Raw genomic sequence first — 18,201 nt, forward strand, 5'->3', positions numbered from 1 at the left:
GGGGCTGCTGACGTATTACTGTGGTTCTTTGGCAATGTACATTGGTAAATTCTGGCTCCCTTCTCAGGCTCAGGTTGGCCACCCCTGCTTTAATGAGTGTGGCACCTACTCTACTGCTATTACACTTGTAATGTAAAGAGGAAAGAGACAGGAAAACACAGAACCGATGAGAGATAATTGTTCTAAGTGGGAAGGGCCTGATCCCAAAACCTCCCCATTTTACAGAACCTCTGTTTACTTCAGTGGGAGTTTCACATAAGGAGGTGCTGTGATTAGGGACAGAACATCGATGGCCTTGAACACCGTTGAGAGATTTTCATGCTAAAACAAATAGATTAAAAAAAAAAAAGTATGAACGTTTTAGATTGGGAATCTACAAGAATTTGAAGTGGAATTTTTTTACACAAGAGGAATGTACCGATAATAAAATAGAGGGTAGGAAGTCGGCAATGTGACTTATCTGATGAGCATTCCAGCTGCTGCTAATATCCCATGATATGTGGGGTTCTGTTTGGAGTTCTAGAGCTGTTACACTAGAGCAAATATCCTTACGTCAACATATAACAATCATTTTACATCTGTCATAGAACTCTGCCTAAGAGGAATTACTAGGGAAAGTCACCTTAAGGTACCAAGGGGAGGTGCCTTTGGAGGAGAAAAACCCAAAAGAGAGTGGGCAGAGGGATGTCTAGGTAGTTTCTTCTTTCACTTACTGTGAGAGTGTGGTTCTGATGAAGAATCCACTACATAAATTTTAAAGATTCAAGAGCGCTTGTCTGTCCTTGTAACAGGGAAGGTTAGGAACCATTCTTGGTTTCTGAATGGAACTATAAACAGTGCACACACAAGGCATGATTTTTACTGCCAAAATGTATTTACACAAATCGTGTTCTTTGCATCCTGCTATGTTTTGTATGGCGGTTGTTTGGCAAGCTGCCAGCTCTACATACCTGTGTATCTCATCCATAGGGAACTGCCCTCTCTACTTTCTGGCCTTTGTTCTCTCTGGGTTACCTGGCATCCTTCTCGCATCAACCTAAGCAACTGCTGACTTTCCTGCTGAAGTAATAGCAAACACATCTCTTCCGACACTGGGTGGTCTATCTCTGACTTGTGTGTTAATATACTGTATTGGGCTCGTATCATACCATTTTTCCTGTGTGGGTAATTAAATGCTTCTCTTCCCAATCTCTTTCCAGGTGCTGGATACCTGGATGATGTCACTATTGTGAGCGCTCGTCCTGAGCCTGGAACCCCTGCAACCTGGGTGGAGAGCTGCACCTGCCCAGCAGGATACCATGGGCAATTCTGCGAGCACTGTGCCCCAGGTTATAGGAGGGAGACACCTAGCCTTGGGCCATACAGTCTGTGTGTGCTGTGTACCTGTAATGGGCACAGTGAGAGCTGTGACCCAGAGACTGGTAAGGAGGAAGACTGGGGGCAAAGGGGGCAGCATGAGGAGATCTGATTTTTTTTGTTTTAATTTTTTTTCTTTCTGTGTGAGGAATGGGATGGGGATAGTGACTGGAACAATATTAAAAACATATCCTGGTATTTTTCTCTCCCCCCCTCCCCCCCCCCCCCCCCCAAAAAAAACCCCCACCCACCCCCAAAACCCACAGGTGCTTGCGACTGCAGAGATAACACTGCAGGCCCTCACTGTGAGAAGTGTAGTGATGGGTATTACGGAGATGCAACTACAGGCATTTCCTCAGACTGTCAGCCATGTCCATGTCCAGGGGGCTCCAGCTGCGCCGTAGTGCCCAAGACTAAGGAGGTGGTGTGCACCAACTGTCCTGCTGGTACCACAGGTGCGTTCTTCATTCAGAGCTTCCACATCCCATCTGCCCAGAAAGAGCCTTCTTACACCAGGTCTGCTGCTTTGCACAGTGAAGAGAAATGAGCAGAACTGATCCCTTCTGTATTTTGTGGTTGCTTTTTTCTTAGCAGACAGCTTGGTAACTAGTATCGAGCTCTTTGTTGCCATAATTCTTGGGATTCTATGAACTGAAAAAAGCCAAATGTTTCTCTCTTTCCTGAATGGAGAAACTGAGATTTAGTCTGAGCAAAGTCTGAAAATACTTGGGATACACGAGCCGTGATCATTTCTGATACTGAGCACTGTTAATCATGTGGAGCTGGGTGGAAAATGGGATAGTCACTAAAACAGGCATGAGAGCTGTTGAATTTTTATGTTCAAATCAGGATAAAATTAGAGGGCACATCTTCCCTCTGCCAGTCTGGCAGACATTGCATGTTGTTTGCTGCAGCAGGTTTGTTCTGCCTTGGAAGCCATAGGCTGCAGTGATTCATCAGGACAGGTCAACTTATGTACAAATCCATATTGTTTTTTACAGCCTAAAACAAATGTCTCAACAGATATATATCTTATTTTAAATAGTAAATCGTAAAGCAGATGATGGTGGTAACCCTTTAAGTAAAGCCCTTCTTGTCTATCTATAACCAGCAAATACAACTCAAAGTGGCAGGCCTTCAGCTGAATTTAGGCTTGACACCAGGGAGTCAAAAGTAGAGGGCCCTTTAAATGCTTACAAACACTTGGCTAGATGACTGCCTCTGAGTCCCTGCACTGGTTTGTTGTATCTGCTCAAACACAAGAATATGCCATCTCCAGATCAGCTTGGGGGAGTTGCACAGACATGCAATAGATTGATTTTTTTTTTTTTTTTTTTTCTTGATTGTGTGTTTTGTTATTGGCTCAAACTGCTAAGTTCAGATCTAGATCCAGATTGCCTTAAAGATTCAGGCTTATCTTTATTTATTACTGCCACATCTGGCATGCCCACACTAGTCAGTGCTGAGCATGCTGGGCTCTGCTGCTCTCACCTCCCTCCCAGTGTGTCCTCACTTATGGTGAAGTGATTGTGATGTGATGGAAGGGAAAGGGGGAAGTTTGCATGTGAAAGAGCTGCCTGAGAAGCAGAGCTTTTAGCTTGCGTGGGGCGGTCTGGCAAATCTTCTGTGGTTTCCATCCCCGTCTTAAGGGGTACGACAGATCAGAGTCACCACTAACATCTTAGTAGGACATTGGGAAGCGGGGGAGAGTATTGAGCTGTTTTGTGCAGGTAGTTATAGTGAGGGAGAAACTGGGGACAAAGTTTTTCAGGTGCTGCCTAGGGAGGCCAAGGGGCTGAATTGTGTATTTGTGACTGCCTAGGGTGGGGAGCTGGAGTCACTGCAGGGCTGTCTTCTATATGGAGTCTTCTGTCCTTGTTGCAGCATCACAGTCTCCTGTAATGGAAATGGCTGGTGGGTCTCCATATATCTGTCTGCTTGCTTTAGCTGATCTCAGTTGTTACAATTAATAGAGGCAGGCATTTTTTGTGTTTTATATTTTGGAACTTAGTCTGTGCTGGAGTATAAATTAACTAGTGTGTGAAGTCTGGAACAGGTTGGAGAATTGTGATATTAAAGTGGCACAAAATTATGACACACGTGCAGATTGCAAAATTAGTGGCTTTTTAGTCCAGTGTTTCTCAATGACTGGTCTGTGGACCAGCGCCGGTCCCTGAGATCTCCCTGACACACTTTAGGAAGGGAGCAAGAGGGTCTCTGGTATCCAAATGGTTGAGAAACGCTGTTTTAGACTTTTCAAGTGGACAGAATATTGAGAAAAACCGTATGTGGAAAGTTGTGTATTAGTATCTCATTGGCATGTTTCTTAAGAACAAATCAGAGTATTTTTGGAGTGACACAAAGGTTTTTAAATCACAGTTTAACTGGAAATCCAAAGGTAGCTTTAACTATTGGAGGTTGTGACTGACTCCTCCATTGTAGTGCTTTGAAGCATGATCTCTTCCTGGTCACTTCACATCAGACGAGGAAAAAAGTGATGAGGGACTCACTTTGCAGGAGAGGTTGTAGGGTAGTGGTTCTCAAACTTTTGTACTGGTGACCTCTTTCATATAGAAAGCCTCTGAGTGCGACCCCCACCTTATAAATTAAAAACACTTTTTATATATTTAAAACCATTATAAATGCTGGAGGCAAAGCGGGGTTTGGGGTGGAGGCTGACAACTCGTGACATTCCCCCCCCCCCCCCCATGTAAGAACCTTGTGACCCCCTGAGGGGTCCCGACCCCCAGTTTGAGAACCCCTGCTGTAGGGGAATCCAGGTTACCTTGTAACCGCTGGCTGCCTACTGTGACATGTATGCTTGTTCTGCCCCCAGGTAAAAGATGTGAGCTATGTGATGACGGCTATTTTGGAGATCCACTTGGTGAAAATGGCCCTGCCAGGCTTTGCCGTCTCTGCCAGTGCAGTGACAACATTGATCCCAATGCCGTGGGGAACTGTAATCGCTTGACAGGGGAATGCCTGAAATGCATCTACAACACAGCTGGCTTCTACTGTGACCGGTGCAAAGATGGTTTTTTTGGGAACCCCTTAGCCTCCAGCCCTGAGGTTAAATGCAAGGGTAAGTGCCTTTCTCAGCTGTTTCACGTGAAAATCAGAACCCTTTTCATGGCTACAGATGCCCCTTCTTAGTCTTACTGGCACATCCATGGAATGGTTGAACGTTTTGGCCCCACAGATCTGTCCTTTTGTGGTCTGTCTTGGCCTGACATCATAATAGGGAAAATGTCAGAACTCCGATTTTGGTGCTGCATGCAGACCTATCAGCTGCAGTGCTAGATTTCATACTATGCTGATGGTTATGGCTTGATAAAATGCCGATGCTGTAAGCCTATCGAGTGGCCTGACACAGTGTGAGCATTGTATGTGGTATGGCGGTGCAGCTTACGATTTGAATTCATGTGCCATCTGGCATGTTTGGAGGTTCCAGTCTAATGCTGGTATTCTGCTAATTACTGGGAACATGTTCCCCTTTCCATCTCTGGCAGCATGCAGTTGTAATCCTTATGGCACAGTAAACCAGCAGACAAACTGCAATCAAGTAACTGGGCAGTGTGAGTGCCTGCCACGTGTCACTGAGAGGGACTGTAGTGCCTGTGAGCCTGGCTTCTACAACCTACAGAGTGGACGTGGCTGTGACAGGTGAGGTTGGCCTGCAACTGTGGCAGCGAGTATGTTTTTCGGGGGGAACCATACTTAACCCTGATTTCAGCATCCATAACAGGTGGATGGGATTTTCTATGAACAGTGATAAGGCAGGAGGAGAGGATTAGTCATAGAGCAGATCTGATAAGGGTTCTATAGAGAAGGGTAATTTATAAATAGAAACCATGTTGTGATTACAGGCGAAGACTGGTAGGTGAGGGTTCTGGATCCCATTCCTAACTCAGTCCCTTCGTGGTCTTGCACAGTTCAGTTCATTTCTGTGCCTCGCTTTCCATATCAGAGACAGGCACAGCAATACCCACCTCACATGGAAGGTGTAAGGCTTACTGCTTGCATAGGACCTCTGAGATCCTCAAATGAAAGGTGAAAGTGCAGCCTATTGTTTTTGATGTTTTTTTTTATTGTCACTTGAAATATCGTCTCCTTCAATAGGTGCGACTGCCATCCGCTGGGTTCCACCGATGGCCATTGTGACATACAAACAGGGCAATGTGAGTGTCAACCAGGCATCACCGGGCAGCGCTGTGAGAGATGTGAGGTCAACCACTTCGGATTCGGACCTGAAGGCTGCAAACGTAAGTGGTGGGTTGGAGAAAGAGGGGAAGTGGAAACCAACACGACGTGTCTCCGTTTTCTCATCCTCTCCTTGCCTGCCAGCTGCTGCTTTCTTCTCACTTCACCAGCCCCATGTTTAATGTGACAAACAAGGGTTGTCTTATTGTGTCCACATCCCGGACAGTGGGTGAGACCTGGTCCCAGTGAGGGTGTTTGAATCTTGATTTATTTGTAAGAGTTTCTTTTTCTGTCTCTGGGGGTCTCTGATTGCATTTACTTGTAGACATCTACTTCTTTTTGGCATAAACACTTGCTCTGAATATTTTTCCAGAACAGTTCTGTTTTCTGCTCTCTAAGCTCCTGCGTCTCTACTCTGGAATGTGCCCGTAAGTTGCTGACTCAGTCCTGAGAAGAAACAAAGTGTAAATGTGATACAAATACAGGGCTGGATCTACATCTTCTTTCCAACTTCCTTGTTACTGTGAGAGCAAATTAACTATTTGCAGATCATTCTAATGAGATGGACCAATACAGAGAGGTCAGTTTGTGGGGCACTGGTGTGAATAGTGTCTCAAACTGAGAAGTTACATCTTGCGCTTTACCTGATACAGTGCACAGAAGTGTCAAGCCTCAAACTGTGTGCTGGTGCCCTGCTGTGTTGTTGTTTCAGAGAATAGTCTGCAGTTCAGAGCAGTTCTCGGTCTCTTTTTCTCTTAACCAGTCTGATTCCCATGCTTTAACTTTTATGCAGCATGTGACTGTGACACCGAGGGCTCTCGCTCCCTGCAGTGCAAGGAGGATGGTCGCTGTGAATGTAAGGAAGGCTTTGTGGGGAGCCGTTGTGACCAGTGTGAAGAGAATTATTTCTACAATCGGTCCTGGCCTGGCTGTCAAGAATGTCCTGCGTGCTATAGACTGGTTAGAGATAAGGTAAGACCTGCAATGTAACGCTCTGCTAGTCTCCTATTACTGCTGGAGGCTGACAAACACCAAGTAGCATACCCCTCTGCTGCTTGCTGGGGGATGAACTCTTCTAAGAGAGACAGACATGGATCTAGATGTACTTGCATGGAGATTCTCACACGGTGTCTGAGCGACACCTCCTGGAAGCTGAAACAACTGACCAGTACTTTGTGTCTCAGCTTTTGGAAGGAGGCTGTTTATTTCTGTCCCCCTATCTCCTTTGCTTAGGTGGCAGAACAACGCGAGAGGTTGCAGGAGTTGGAAAATCTTATAGCAAACCTTGGTACAGGAGATGAAATGGTGACTGATCAGGCCTTTGAGGACAGACTGAAGGAGGCAGAGAGAGATGTCATGGACTTGCTCCGAGATGCACAGAACAGCAAAGGTAGGTTGAACTGATCTGACAAAGGGTGCCATGGAGCTAATGATTTGCTGTATTCCTGGTCCATTAGAGGAGCAAAGCTTCTTTTTGTTACCGTATAATTTGCATCAGGAGTTGTGAACATTTCAAAACACTGTTGAGGAAGTGTGCATGGGGATGGTTGTATTTTATTCCTGACAATATTCATGGCTCTGTATAATAAACAAAAATAAAGAGCTGTCTAAAACCGACAAAAAGACAACTGGCCCACTCAGGAGAGACTAATTTAAAGAGGCTTTTACTTATTAACTATGAAAATCTTTCTGCTTGTTTAAAAATATACACATACCTACATTAAGGGTATGTCTATTTTCATAGTATTCACCAGTAGCAATGTTGCCGCTGTTGCTCATAGCTTTCCCAAAATAATTTCGTTGGGCCTAAACATTCCTTGTTTGGTCTTAACCTATTCATCTCTGGGCTATGTTTTCCGGGTTTGTTCAAGCTCTGTTCTCTGTAGGTTCTTGTGCTGCCCTCATCACCATAGCATGTCTGCATCTTTTAGCAGTTTGCTAAGTGACATGACTTACGGTGGGTATATGCATGTTTTTAAATATACATGTTGTGCATTTGTTAGAGAAGACCGTTGTCAAAGAAACACACCTTGAGCGTGGAGCAGAAAGGAATGAGACTTGTGGTGGTTCTTAGTTCCTGTGCAAGTTTGTTCCATAGTCTCAGTACAGCCTTGGAAAAAGCTCTGTTTTCTACATGGACAAGCTTTACCCTCTTGGTAGAGAGTTCCATGGTGCTCAGGGAGCTGAATTGTCGACCATGGTCTTCATCCTGGAGCTCTTGGCAATCTTTAAAAGATATGCTGGGCCCAGGCCTTTGAAGGTCTAGAAGATAAGGACTGTGGGTAGCCAGTATATAGAGCCAAGGACAGGTTTGATGTGCTTCTAGTAGCCCCTGTTGAGGATGACACATGCTGCAGAATTTTGTGCTAGTTAGGGTTTCTTAGGGGCTGATAGCTTCATTCCCAGGTGTATCACGTTGCTATAGTCCAGGCAGGCAGTGACAAAGGTGTGTATGACCAAAGCCATGTCGCTGTCTGCCAGGATGGAAAAGAGCTTCCTAGCCAACCAGAGATGGTAGAAAGCACTACTCACAGGTGCTGTTGTGCGAGAGCTTAGTGTCGGTGAGAAATCCAGGAGTACTCCTAAACTACACTCTTAATTGACCAATTGTGGATGTTTGCCTTCAACCAAAGGAGACTGCGCCATGGCTGCACATTCTTCTAAATGCTTTCCTCTGCCCACCGGCATCACCTCTGTCTTGCTTGGGTTCTGCTTCAGTCAGCCACTGTTCATCCATGAGCTGATCCCATGCCAGCACTGAAGCCATATTCGTGGCCGTGGTGTGGTCATATGTAGTGAAGGGTATCCGCTTCGGTCAGCCTCTGTATCATCTGCATGGTGCTGGCACCTGAGTCCAATTCAAGACACACTCACCAGCCAAGGAGGTCGTAGTTTGGATTGACAGGTGTTGGTCTGAGACTGTTATAGGGTGTCCAGCACTACATGAGCGATTGCACTGAACTCTGGGACTAAAGGTGGACTGTGTGCTGGCCGGCATAGGAGGAGCAAGTCCATGCTGTCTGAGAAACCTTCCCAAATGTGCACAATCATTTCAGAAATTAGGATAATAGTTCTTCATAGTGCTTGGTGCTGGAACTATATGACCTGCTTATGTAAGTGATTCGAGTGCACAGGTGGGTCATAGGATTGGGTCTTTGGTTGGTTTGTTTCCCAGCCCTCACTTGAGGAGGTAAATAATTCCCCTTTTACAAAAGTCAATTCAGTGTTTAAATGTTCAGCATTGTTACTGTTTGGGGGGGTCTTGTGGCTCCTTAAGACTCTAAATAGCTTGACCTTTGGCATGCAGGGGTCACTTTACCTTTGGGGTCTCCTAGGGTATGTCTACACAGCATTTTGAAGCTAGTGGGAGCCTCAGGCTTGGGATAGTGGGGCTCATGCTGGTGCGCTAAAGATAACAGCACTTCAAAGTTGGGGCTTGGGCTTGGGCTTAAGCCACTGGGGCCTCGGGAGGGCTGAGCTCCAGCCCGAGCCATAGCTTCAAAGTGCTGTCTCCAAAGGTGTATGTAGAGTGCTAGCATGAGTCCCACTTCTCCTCAAGCCTGTCCATCCGGGCTGGGAGGCTCGCTCCCATTCAGTCCAAAATGCTGTGTAGACATACCTTTAGGTTACCTGCATCTCAGGAAAAGCTGTGAAGCTAAAGTGCACTAGTGTAGCAGGGAGAGCTCTGGGCTTTTTTTGTTTTTTTTTTTTTTTTTGCTCCTCTCTGAAATAAAGAAAAGGCAAATTAAATGCAGAAACTGTTAGTTCACCATTAAAGTTGAGAGAACAGGTACTCAAAAAAACCTCATGTCAATTTCCTGCAAACACGTTAATTTTAACACTGTGCATGTGTAGTATTTTCTATCTGAATATGTAGTTTAATAAATGAAGACTTGTTAAATGTTCACATTAAAACATCCAGGATGTGTAATGTGGCCAAGGCAACGTTGCTATAGAAACCTTAACTCTTGGATTTCCTGAGGATTTTTTGTTTTGTTTTGTAGTTGATTTATCAGCCTTCATGTTGCTCTTATTTTTTTAAATTAATCTCACTTTATGCACAGAATGTGTATGTGTGTTTATAGGACACAATATTAAGATAATGTGAAGGGTCTGGTTTAAAAAACCCAAAACCTAGTTAAGCTCTCTCCTTGGGTGGCCCTACTGTGTCTTGGTATTCTACCATATCCATATGATTAGTCACTGTTTCAAGAACTGTAATAGTATTATCTTACTTATCAGTTTTAGAATTAGGGCAGGGTTTGGGGAGGCCATTTAGAGGTTTCTACCTCCTATAGCATTGCAGAACCCAGATCCAGAGGGGCTCTCTACCCAGCCACGTGATTGGGAAGTCTTTAGGATGGGGAAGGCACTAGGCTGGTAAATCTGTTGCTGTGTAGATCTGCCAGCTGTTACTCTCCTCCTTGTGGAGCAGGAGAACAAGCTGTGGAGGCTGTTGCATCTCAGGTATGCAATAGTGGTTGCAAAGCAGCTTTGGAGCCTGGGGGTGAAGATTCCTTACTCTCTGCCTCTATGTGCAGCAGAGAGCAGTGCATGGCTTGCCCCTTTATCTGTGCATTTTTTGATAGAATTTGAACCTAATACCGTTTTCAAACTGGGGCACACACCCTTGAGAGGGGTGGAGGAACATTTGGGAGGTGGGGGGGGGGCTTGTGCCAGCCCTGTGTGGTGGGGCCCGGGCATCACCTCCACCCTGTGACTCACCTCCAGAGACCATTGCATGCACCTTCCTCCACCCTAAAAACCCAAGTAGGGAGGGGCAGAGGGGCAGGTATTGGCCATGCCCTACTGGTGCAGCCTGGCTGCAAGGTTGAGGAAGCTTTGGCTGTGCCATTGGTCATTTGAAACTTTACAGGTGTAGGTAATATAATTAAAGTTGTGTTAAGGTCTCTGTTAGGTTTATCAAACATATTTTTGCATATGTCTATTTTTGTCTGGGTAGAGGGGTGCAACCAAAAAATGTAACTCAAAAGGGGGCTCAGCTCCAAAATTTGCAAACTGTTGCCCTAATAGAATAGGGGAACAAATGTTTCATGCTTTGAACATAATTCATTTGAAAAGCAACTATCCACCTCCTTTATGTGCCAGGTCTTGCATTCAAAATTCTGGCCAAATGTGCTCACAAACGCTTATTGACCTGCAGGGGCATTAGAAGGTAGAGGCGTCTTCATTTCTTGTGGTTTTTATGCACATTCTCGTAATGACTTGGATCGTAAACCGATTACCCTCTCATTAAAAGGCTCTTCTGGACCCCTTTCAACAAGGGATTAACCTACCAACATGTTGCAGACGGCAGCGACTTACCAAATGTTTTATTTTTGCAACTCATGCTCCCAGCGTAATTAATTTTACTTCCTCCCTTTTTATGTTGTTCGCCTCAGATGTGGATCAGGGCCTGATGGATCGTCTCAAGGAAATTAACAGCACTCTGGCAAGCCAGCTTGGCCGATTACAGAACATCCAAAATACAGTGAGGGAGACTGAAGGCCTAGCTGAGCAAGCCCGAGACCGGGTGGAGGGCACAGAAGACCTGATTGAAGTAGCTTCTAATATGCTAGAGAAGGCAAAGATGGCAGTTGCCAATGTGGTGAGTTTTTTGTGAAATAAACTCCCTAATGTGTAGTGTCTTCCATTTTTGTGAGTAGAATAAGGTTCTTAACGTCTTGAGTACATTTCTCGTCCCTGCCCCTCATCACAAACTAGCACTAAGCTTGGGTTGTAACATTGTGTGTTTAACATCATAGAGAATCTCATCAATCTGGGGATAAGTTTTGTTAGTGTGTGTGTGGCACAAACAAATGAGAAAAATATTACTAGTTGAAAGGAAACTCTTGGTATTCTTCATAGTTTTAAATTTTTTTACTTGCTGTTTATAACAGCACTTGAATCGGAAACATGTATATCTTTGTACAAGATTTGTTGTCTCTTCCATTGTACACTGGGTGAGCTGTGTATATCCCAGTACTCCTAAACAACCCTAAAGGACTTCAGTAACCACTTTGCCTCTCACTGTGCTCCCCAATCTCTCTCTCACATGCACATACTCACACATCCTAAACACAATCTTGGAGCATTTGTTTTTGGGGAAGAACCCATGCAAAAAATCACAGACTTTGCAAACTAATATAAGAAATGAGAAATAGAGCAGTCACATTAAGTCTGCAACCCGTGACTATGAATAATTAAAGTGACAATCAAAAAAAGAAAAAAGAATAGCTTCTGAAAGGATGTTTGATTTTGCTTTCAGTCCATTACCCCACCAGTCTCCAATGGTGACCCAAACAACATGACTCTCTTGGCAGAAGAGGCTCGTAAACTGGCTGAACGGTAAGGCCCTGTGTGCCAGTACAAAGCATCAATGTAAGGGTAGGGCACTTGTTTTTTGACTTCTTGAGGGCTCAGTGGGCCCCTGCTGGGAAATGGAAGGCTAACCTTAATTTGCCTGAAACGGAGCAAGCCTCCTTTTGCTCAATATGAAGTTGCAGCTGCTTGGATCAAAGATGGGGTATTGAATTCTGGGACCTGTAGTCATCAGAGCTGTATATGAGTATTACTGACAAGGGCAACCTTTGGCCTAAACACAATGTAAAATCATAGTAATACCCTGCAATTGCCCTCACAAGCTTTACTGGTGTGTTGGCAGTGGGTTGGGGAGACAGAACCTCTTTATTAGCACCCTAATTGTGGTACTGGGAGAGGAAGGGGAGTGGTAGGTGGGAATAAAATTGGCTGGTAATTCTAATTAGATTATTTTCCCTCTGTAATATTGCCCAGACACAAACAAGAAGCTGACGATATTGTGCGCATAGCAAAGGCAGCAAATGATACATCCACAGAGGCGTATACATTGCTATTGAAGACACTGGCAGGAGAGAACCAAACTGCAAGTGACATAGATGAGCTCAACAGGAAGTGAGTCAGTAACAGAAAGCACATTATTCTCCCCTTGGTTTGAGTGGGGAAGGGGGATGGTGCTTAAAACAAGATGTCATCTGTACTTTGGCTGGTGGGAGATACCTGCTTTTAAGCAGTAGGTTTCATGGGAGTTCTCTGTCTTCACTTCTGCCAAGACAGTTTTATCCCTCCTTTGCTGATTCAGTAAAAGAATGAAATCATAGGCTAACTGGATACTCTGTTGTCTCTTAGGTATAATCAAGCAAAGAACATTTCTCGAGACCTAGAGAAACAGGCTAACAAGGTGCATGCAGAGGCAGAGGAAGCTGGGAACAAGGCCCTGCAGATCTATGCTAATCTCACCAGTCTTCCTGCTGTGGACTCCAAGGGTCTAGAGGTATCTGAGTCAAGCAACATGCACAGTGTGTTCAAAGATCAATGGTGGCAAATATCATAGAATGTCAGGGTTGGAAGGGACCTCAGGAGGTCATCTAGTCTAACCCCTGCTCAAAGCAGGACCAATCCCCAGACAGATTTTTGCCCCAGATCCCTAAATGGCCCCCTCAAGGATTGAACTCAAAACCGTGGGTTTAGCAGGCCAATGCTCAAACCACTGAGCTATCCCTCCCCCCCGAACTGATGTGATAAATTACTAATGCCTTGTTTAGTGCTTTGCAAACAATACTGGAGCCTAACACCTGTATGTTTAAGTGCCATGTAATTTTTGTCTGTATGGAATAGTCAGGACCTTGACATTTCAGTCCTCATCAGAAAGACGCGAACACAGGAAACTGCATGTTTCCCTATTTATCCATTTCTAAAGGATGAAAGACAGAGTCACCTGCTTTTAGGGAACGCAGGAATCTCAGACCTAATGCCGAGCCCTCTAAGCTGTTCCCTTTCCCATTTTCCCCCCTCCCCTTCCCACCATCACCATACATACACACTAGAAGAGAGTTTGATGTAATCTTTTTTGCACAGGGACTGTCTCTATGTGTGTTCTGTATTGCATTCAGCACAGTGGGGCCCTGGTCCTGTTAGGAGTTTTTTAGTATCAAATTAGTAATAACTGAATACTAGGAGTCTAACTGCAGCTTCTGTCTCTTTTGAGCACTAGAAAGTACACAGTGTATCTGTTGTCTCCCTGCAAAGAAGTTCTGTTATGTTCACAGAAGCTGGTTTTGTTTCCGATCTCCACATACAGAATGAGGCAAATAAGATCAAGAAGGAAGCAGAGGAGCTGGATCAGCTCATTGACAGGAAGTTGAAGGATTATGAGGATTTGAGAGAGGACATGAAAGGGAAGGAGCTGGAAGTGAAGAATCTCTTGGAGAAAGGAAGGACTGAACAACAGGTTAGTTCTGGGGTGCGCAGGCTCTTACTTCCTGAAGTGACCCTAAGGAAGCAAATGACAGACCAGATCTGAGAGATTCAATCATTCTTATGCTTCTAATAACTGACTTAGTGGGTGGAGAGAGTAAACAGCAGGTTCTGAACACAAGATAGGAAAAGCTTGTGAAAATACAGTGGTGGTGAGATTCTCACTGGAGGGCATGAGCAACAGCGGACTGTGCTATGTTGTGTCATGGGGACAGGTACCCCTCAAATGAATGTGTTATATGGTTGCAGAGGAAGCATAGTCTATCATTGGTAATGAGCCCTCTTTTATACTGGGCTGGGATTTGCAGGGCCACTGGCATGACACATTGTGGCACGGCTAGATCTTGTTCTATAGAAGATGAGAATATGCTGAGCTGTGTTATGTATCTCTAGACTGCCGACCAGCTGCTGGCCCGAGCAGATGCTGCCAAAGCTCTGGCTGAAGAAGCTGCCAAGAAGGGAAGAGAGACGCTAGAGGAGGCCAATGACATTCTCAGCAATCTGAGAGGTATAAGAGAGACTTCTAGGGACAATATCTGTACTTGGTTTGTATAATGACCAGGCCTCTTCCATCAGAGGCAGCCTTGTTTAGGGAGTTGTGTGGTTTAAGCTCTCGCCCCTGGAAACTAACTTTTCATTCAACAGTGACCATCAACCTACATTTCTAGACTCCACTTATAATTTAGCATCATTATGCAGTCTGCATATTGAGCCTCAACCCCCCCTGATCCGCAGTCACTGGTATTCTGGAAGCTTGGAGCATTGCATTTGCCAGAAGGGAGAAAGCCAATAATAAACTTGTGCAGTCAATCAGTACAAGCAGTCAATCAGTACATCCAGGGTTAATACCTGTGATACCACCAACGTGTCTCTCTCCTGTAACAGAAACCATAGCACTCCTTTCAAAGGCATTGATCAACTTCCCCCTGTTCCCTATCGTTATTCTTCCCTTCAATTTAAAGGTAGCATAGGCTGGGCTGCTTGCTAGGCTGCTTGCTAGGCTGCTTGCTAAGTTTTCTTGGCCTGACAAGTATCTGAGCCTTCCAGAACAGGAGGCAAAACAATACCTGAATTTTTATCAGATTTTGACAAGCGTGTGAACGATAACAAGACAGCCGCCGAGGGGGCGCTAAAGAAGATTCCTGCCATTTCTCGAACCATTGCTGAGGCCAATAATAAGACAAGGCAAGCAGAGCTGGCGCTTGGTAATGCTGCTGATGATGCCAGGGAAGCCAAGAACAAAGCAGACGATGCTGAGAAAATTGCTAATTCTGTCCAGAAGGTGAGACTCACAGCACTGATTGTGTCACTCTTTGTGAAGTAGTGAAATTAACTGAGTAAATTTCTTTCTGCTCCTGTCTGTCCTGCTGGGACTATGCACTTCCTGCTCTACTGAGTTGTGTTAAGCCCACGGTGAGCTAACATGGTTTTCACTACCCACTGTGTAAACTCCAGGGAGTGAGATTAGTTGGTGTGAAATCTACTGCTGAATTGTGTGGTTGAGCTTGCCTCTCCCATCAGAAATGGCACATACAGCAGAGAAACTTGCCCTAGTGCATTATGGGAGAAAGAAAGAGGTGAAGAATTTTCTTTTGTATCCTGTGTGTTCCACCCTTTTTGAACCTTTTATCTACATTGGCCTTAGAATGCTGCCAGTACAAAGTCTGAGGCCGACAAGACTTTCTCTGATGCGACAGAGCTAGACAAAGAAGTGGATGACATGCTGAAACAGCTGCAAGATGCAGAGAAGGAGCTGAAGAGGAAGCAGGAGGATGCTGATCAGGATATGATGATGGCAGGCATGGTGAGTTATTCTAGGAGCTGAATGCAGTGCGTGGGACAGTAAGAAGAGTGGATACTGGTATCCGTGGGTGAGAGTTGGTATGTTGGCTCTGTCATTCTTCGTATCTTATTGACTGTCCTGTTGCAAAAACATCTGGTTTGGGTCTCAAGTCCAGTTAGTGACTTTTTTTCACTAAGTTATGTCAGAGAGAGGGAAAAAACAGGATTAGAATATAATGCCTCTTGTAACTTTAACTATAGAGCACTGCCACAACTTTATAGTCTGGAGACAGACTTCCATGACCTAAGACTTGCCCCATCTCTAAACAAAAGAATGATTGCAGCCCAATATGGTCTCTGTTGTCCAATGGAAGCCTCCTCCATTATTAGTTTTCCTATGGAAGGCTAAGTAATTTCATTTTTGTATTGCTCTGCTCTCCACACTCACACATCCAAACTGTGATTCAGATCTAAGATTGAAAGGGGTTGGGGATTATCCTAAACAGAGGTGTCAGGGATGCAAAACAGTGTGTAGAGACATATGAGATTAGCTCTTTGTGTCCTTGGGCAAGTTTCATGATCTAGGAGGGCAAGTGTTGGGTGGGGAAGCTTTGCAATGCAGAGAGGCAAATCCATTATGATCCTGACCACTTTGACATCATTGCATTTACACACACTTCTTTTTCTACAGGCTTCACAGGCTGCCCAAGAGGCAGAAGACAATGCGAGAAAAGCTAAGAATTCTGTTAACAGCTTGCTCACCATCATTAATGACCTTCTGGGACAGTTAGGTATATATCTAATTTACAATTCTCCCCACTCCTAGCAGAATTCTGCTCCTAAACACACATGCCTTGTTCTTCAGAACATTGTTGTATTGCAGAAGCTGGAAAAAAGTAGCAATTGGATTAGCTTGGCATCTAATGGTCCATTAAATTATTCACAATAAATGCCTTGCTTTTGTAAAAGTTCCAAGTTCTGCTACATCCAAAGGCTTGAGTTAGGATTTGCTAAATCCCTCCTATGTTTGCAAAGCCCTAGCCCAGCGACAAGTAGAGAATAATTAACCGTATATTGCACAGTTGTGATTCATTCATAGGGATCATATAACCTTATAAACTATGGAAGTGAAGCTTGTGTTAAGAACCCTCAAGATAGAATTTGACCTTGTATTATTAAATTACATTAAAGACAACATTTAAAAATGTATTGAAAACAAAAAGGGCCATATCCTCAGCTTGTATAAAGCAGCAGAAGACTTGGCCCACAATGTGTGCAATGAGTTAGGATCATTTAAGTCAGCTGTTACCCATGAAGTATAGAGACTGGGTGATGGGCTTATTATTTATTTGTGGTGGGTTCAGGCAAGTGTGGTATTTGCATCCAAATACAGAGGAACCCACTTAATCTGAAACTCCACCTTGTGAAGTGCAATGGTAGTTTTGCTTTGTTTCATGGTATTGAAAGTGCCAGTAGCAATTCCAATTAGTATTAATGCTCTGTGAAAACAATTATTTCACCATAAGACGGTTCCACTGTATTAATCCATAATTTGCCCTCTACTGGGTAAGAGCTTGAGAGCAAGCAACAGCCTCATGAAGTGTTAGTGGAATTCACTGTGTGCACTGCTGATTTTCTAGGGCAACTGGACCCAGTGGACTTGAACAAACTGAATGAGATCGAGGGTACCTTGAACACAGCCAAAGATCAGATGAAAGATAGTGACCTGGACCGGAAAGTGACCGAATTGGAGGATGCAGCCAGGCGGCAGGACGAAGCCATACAGGCCTACAACAGGGACATTGAGGATATCCTGAAAGACATTAACAACCTGGAAGATATCAAGAAGACCTTGCCGTCTGGCTGTTTCAACACCCCGTCCATCGAGAAACCCTAAGGGTGTGCTGGGGGTGGGGGGCATTCCCCCAGTGACTGGTGGAGCAATTGTTTGGCTATGGAGTGCCTTAACACACAGAGTACCTTCTTCGAATCCCCAGCTCTCCGCTGCTCACAGTTGCTGTCTTCTTTCCAAATCAGGAAAAGTTGCAAAGTTTTAAAGAGAAGCAAATTAAATATCCATTTTGGGGCATCAAAAGGTTTTTTTATAAATTTTCTCTTCCTCAACACTCCACCTTTGCCCCTCTCTCATACACACTTCCCTTTGATTTGCACAAGGATGTGAAATGTTTTGGACTACTCTTACTGCAGTGCAGAAATGACCACGTGAGCCGGTGTACAGTGGGGCAAACTAGCTCTCGTTTTTCTCCTCTTCCCCCTAACACGTTAAAACCTCCTCAGTCCCAGAGTTCGCTGTTTCTATGAAGGAAAGGGTTGGCTATCAAAGTATTATTACAATGGCCAGTATAGCTGCACTCATAAAGAACACTAATCCCCTTCCCCAAATGTTAACCATTTTTTAAAAAATCTACGTAAATTAGTGGCCAATCAAAATATTTTGTACCCATCTACCAAATGGTTTAGTATCTTTCTAGAGTGCAGTATATCCATCTACTGAGAAAGATATACAGCCTCTAAGAAGAGCTTGAGGGAGGAAAGGGAGAGGAATGG

The 18,201-nt window shown here is 44.5% G+C and overlaps 1 protein-coding gene across 1 annotated transcript in view; it reads left to right on the forward strand.

Moving 5' to 3' along the window:
- LOC112113460 (laminin subunit gamma-1) overlaps window positions 1-17,740 on the forward strand; it is a 131,669-nt gene extending 113,929 nt beyond the window's left edge. The window contains exons 12-28 of the mRNA XM_024209750.3: window positions 1,200-1,421; window positions 1,623-1,811; window positions 4,193-4,438; window positions 4,866-5,019; window positions 5,476-5,618; window positions 6,350-6,528; window positions 6,790-6,946; window positions 10,959-11,164; window positions 11,825-11,904; window positions 12,352-12,489; window positions 12,724-12,868; window positions 13,676-13,825; window positions 14,245-14,359; window positions 14,934-15,133; window positions 15,497-15,655; window positions 16,325-16,424; window positions 17,274-17,740. Coding sequence (XP_024065518.2) covers window positions 1,200-1,421; window positions 1,623-1,811; window positions 4,193-4,438; window positions 4,866-5,019; window positions 5,476-5,618; window positions 6,350-6,528; window positions 6,790-6,946; window positions 10,959-11,164; window positions 11,825-11,904; window positions 12,352-12,489; window positions 12,724-12,868; window positions 13,676-13,825; window positions 14,245-14,359; window positions 14,934-15,133; window positions 15,497-15,655; window positions 16,325-16,424; window positions 17,274-17,530 — 2,840 coding nt within the window. The 3' untranslated portion in view covers window positions 17,531-17,740. The remainder of the gene's footprint in view (window positions 1-1,199; window positions 1,422-1,622; window positions 1,812-4,192; window positions 4,439-4,865; window positions 5,020-5,475; window positions 5,619-6,349; window positions 6,529-6,789; window positions 6,947-10,958; window positions 11,165-11,824; window positions 11,905-12,351; window positions 12,490-12,723; window positions 12,869-13,675; window positions 13,826-14,244; window positions 14,360-14,933; window positions 15,134-15,496; window positions 15,656-16,324; window positions 16,425-17,273) is intronic.
- Window positions 17,741-18,201: the final 461 nt, after the last annotated feature.

The sequence above is a fragment of the Terrapene carolina genome, unplaced genomic scaffold (genome assembly GCF_002925995.2).
Source record: "Terrapene carolina triunguis isolate 2854851 unplaced genomic scaffold, T_m_triunguis-2.0 Scaffold210, whole genome shotgun sequence".
Classification (NCBI taxonomy): domain Eukaryota; kingdom Metazoa; phylum Chordata; order Testudines; family Emydidae; genus Terrapene; species Terrapene triunguis.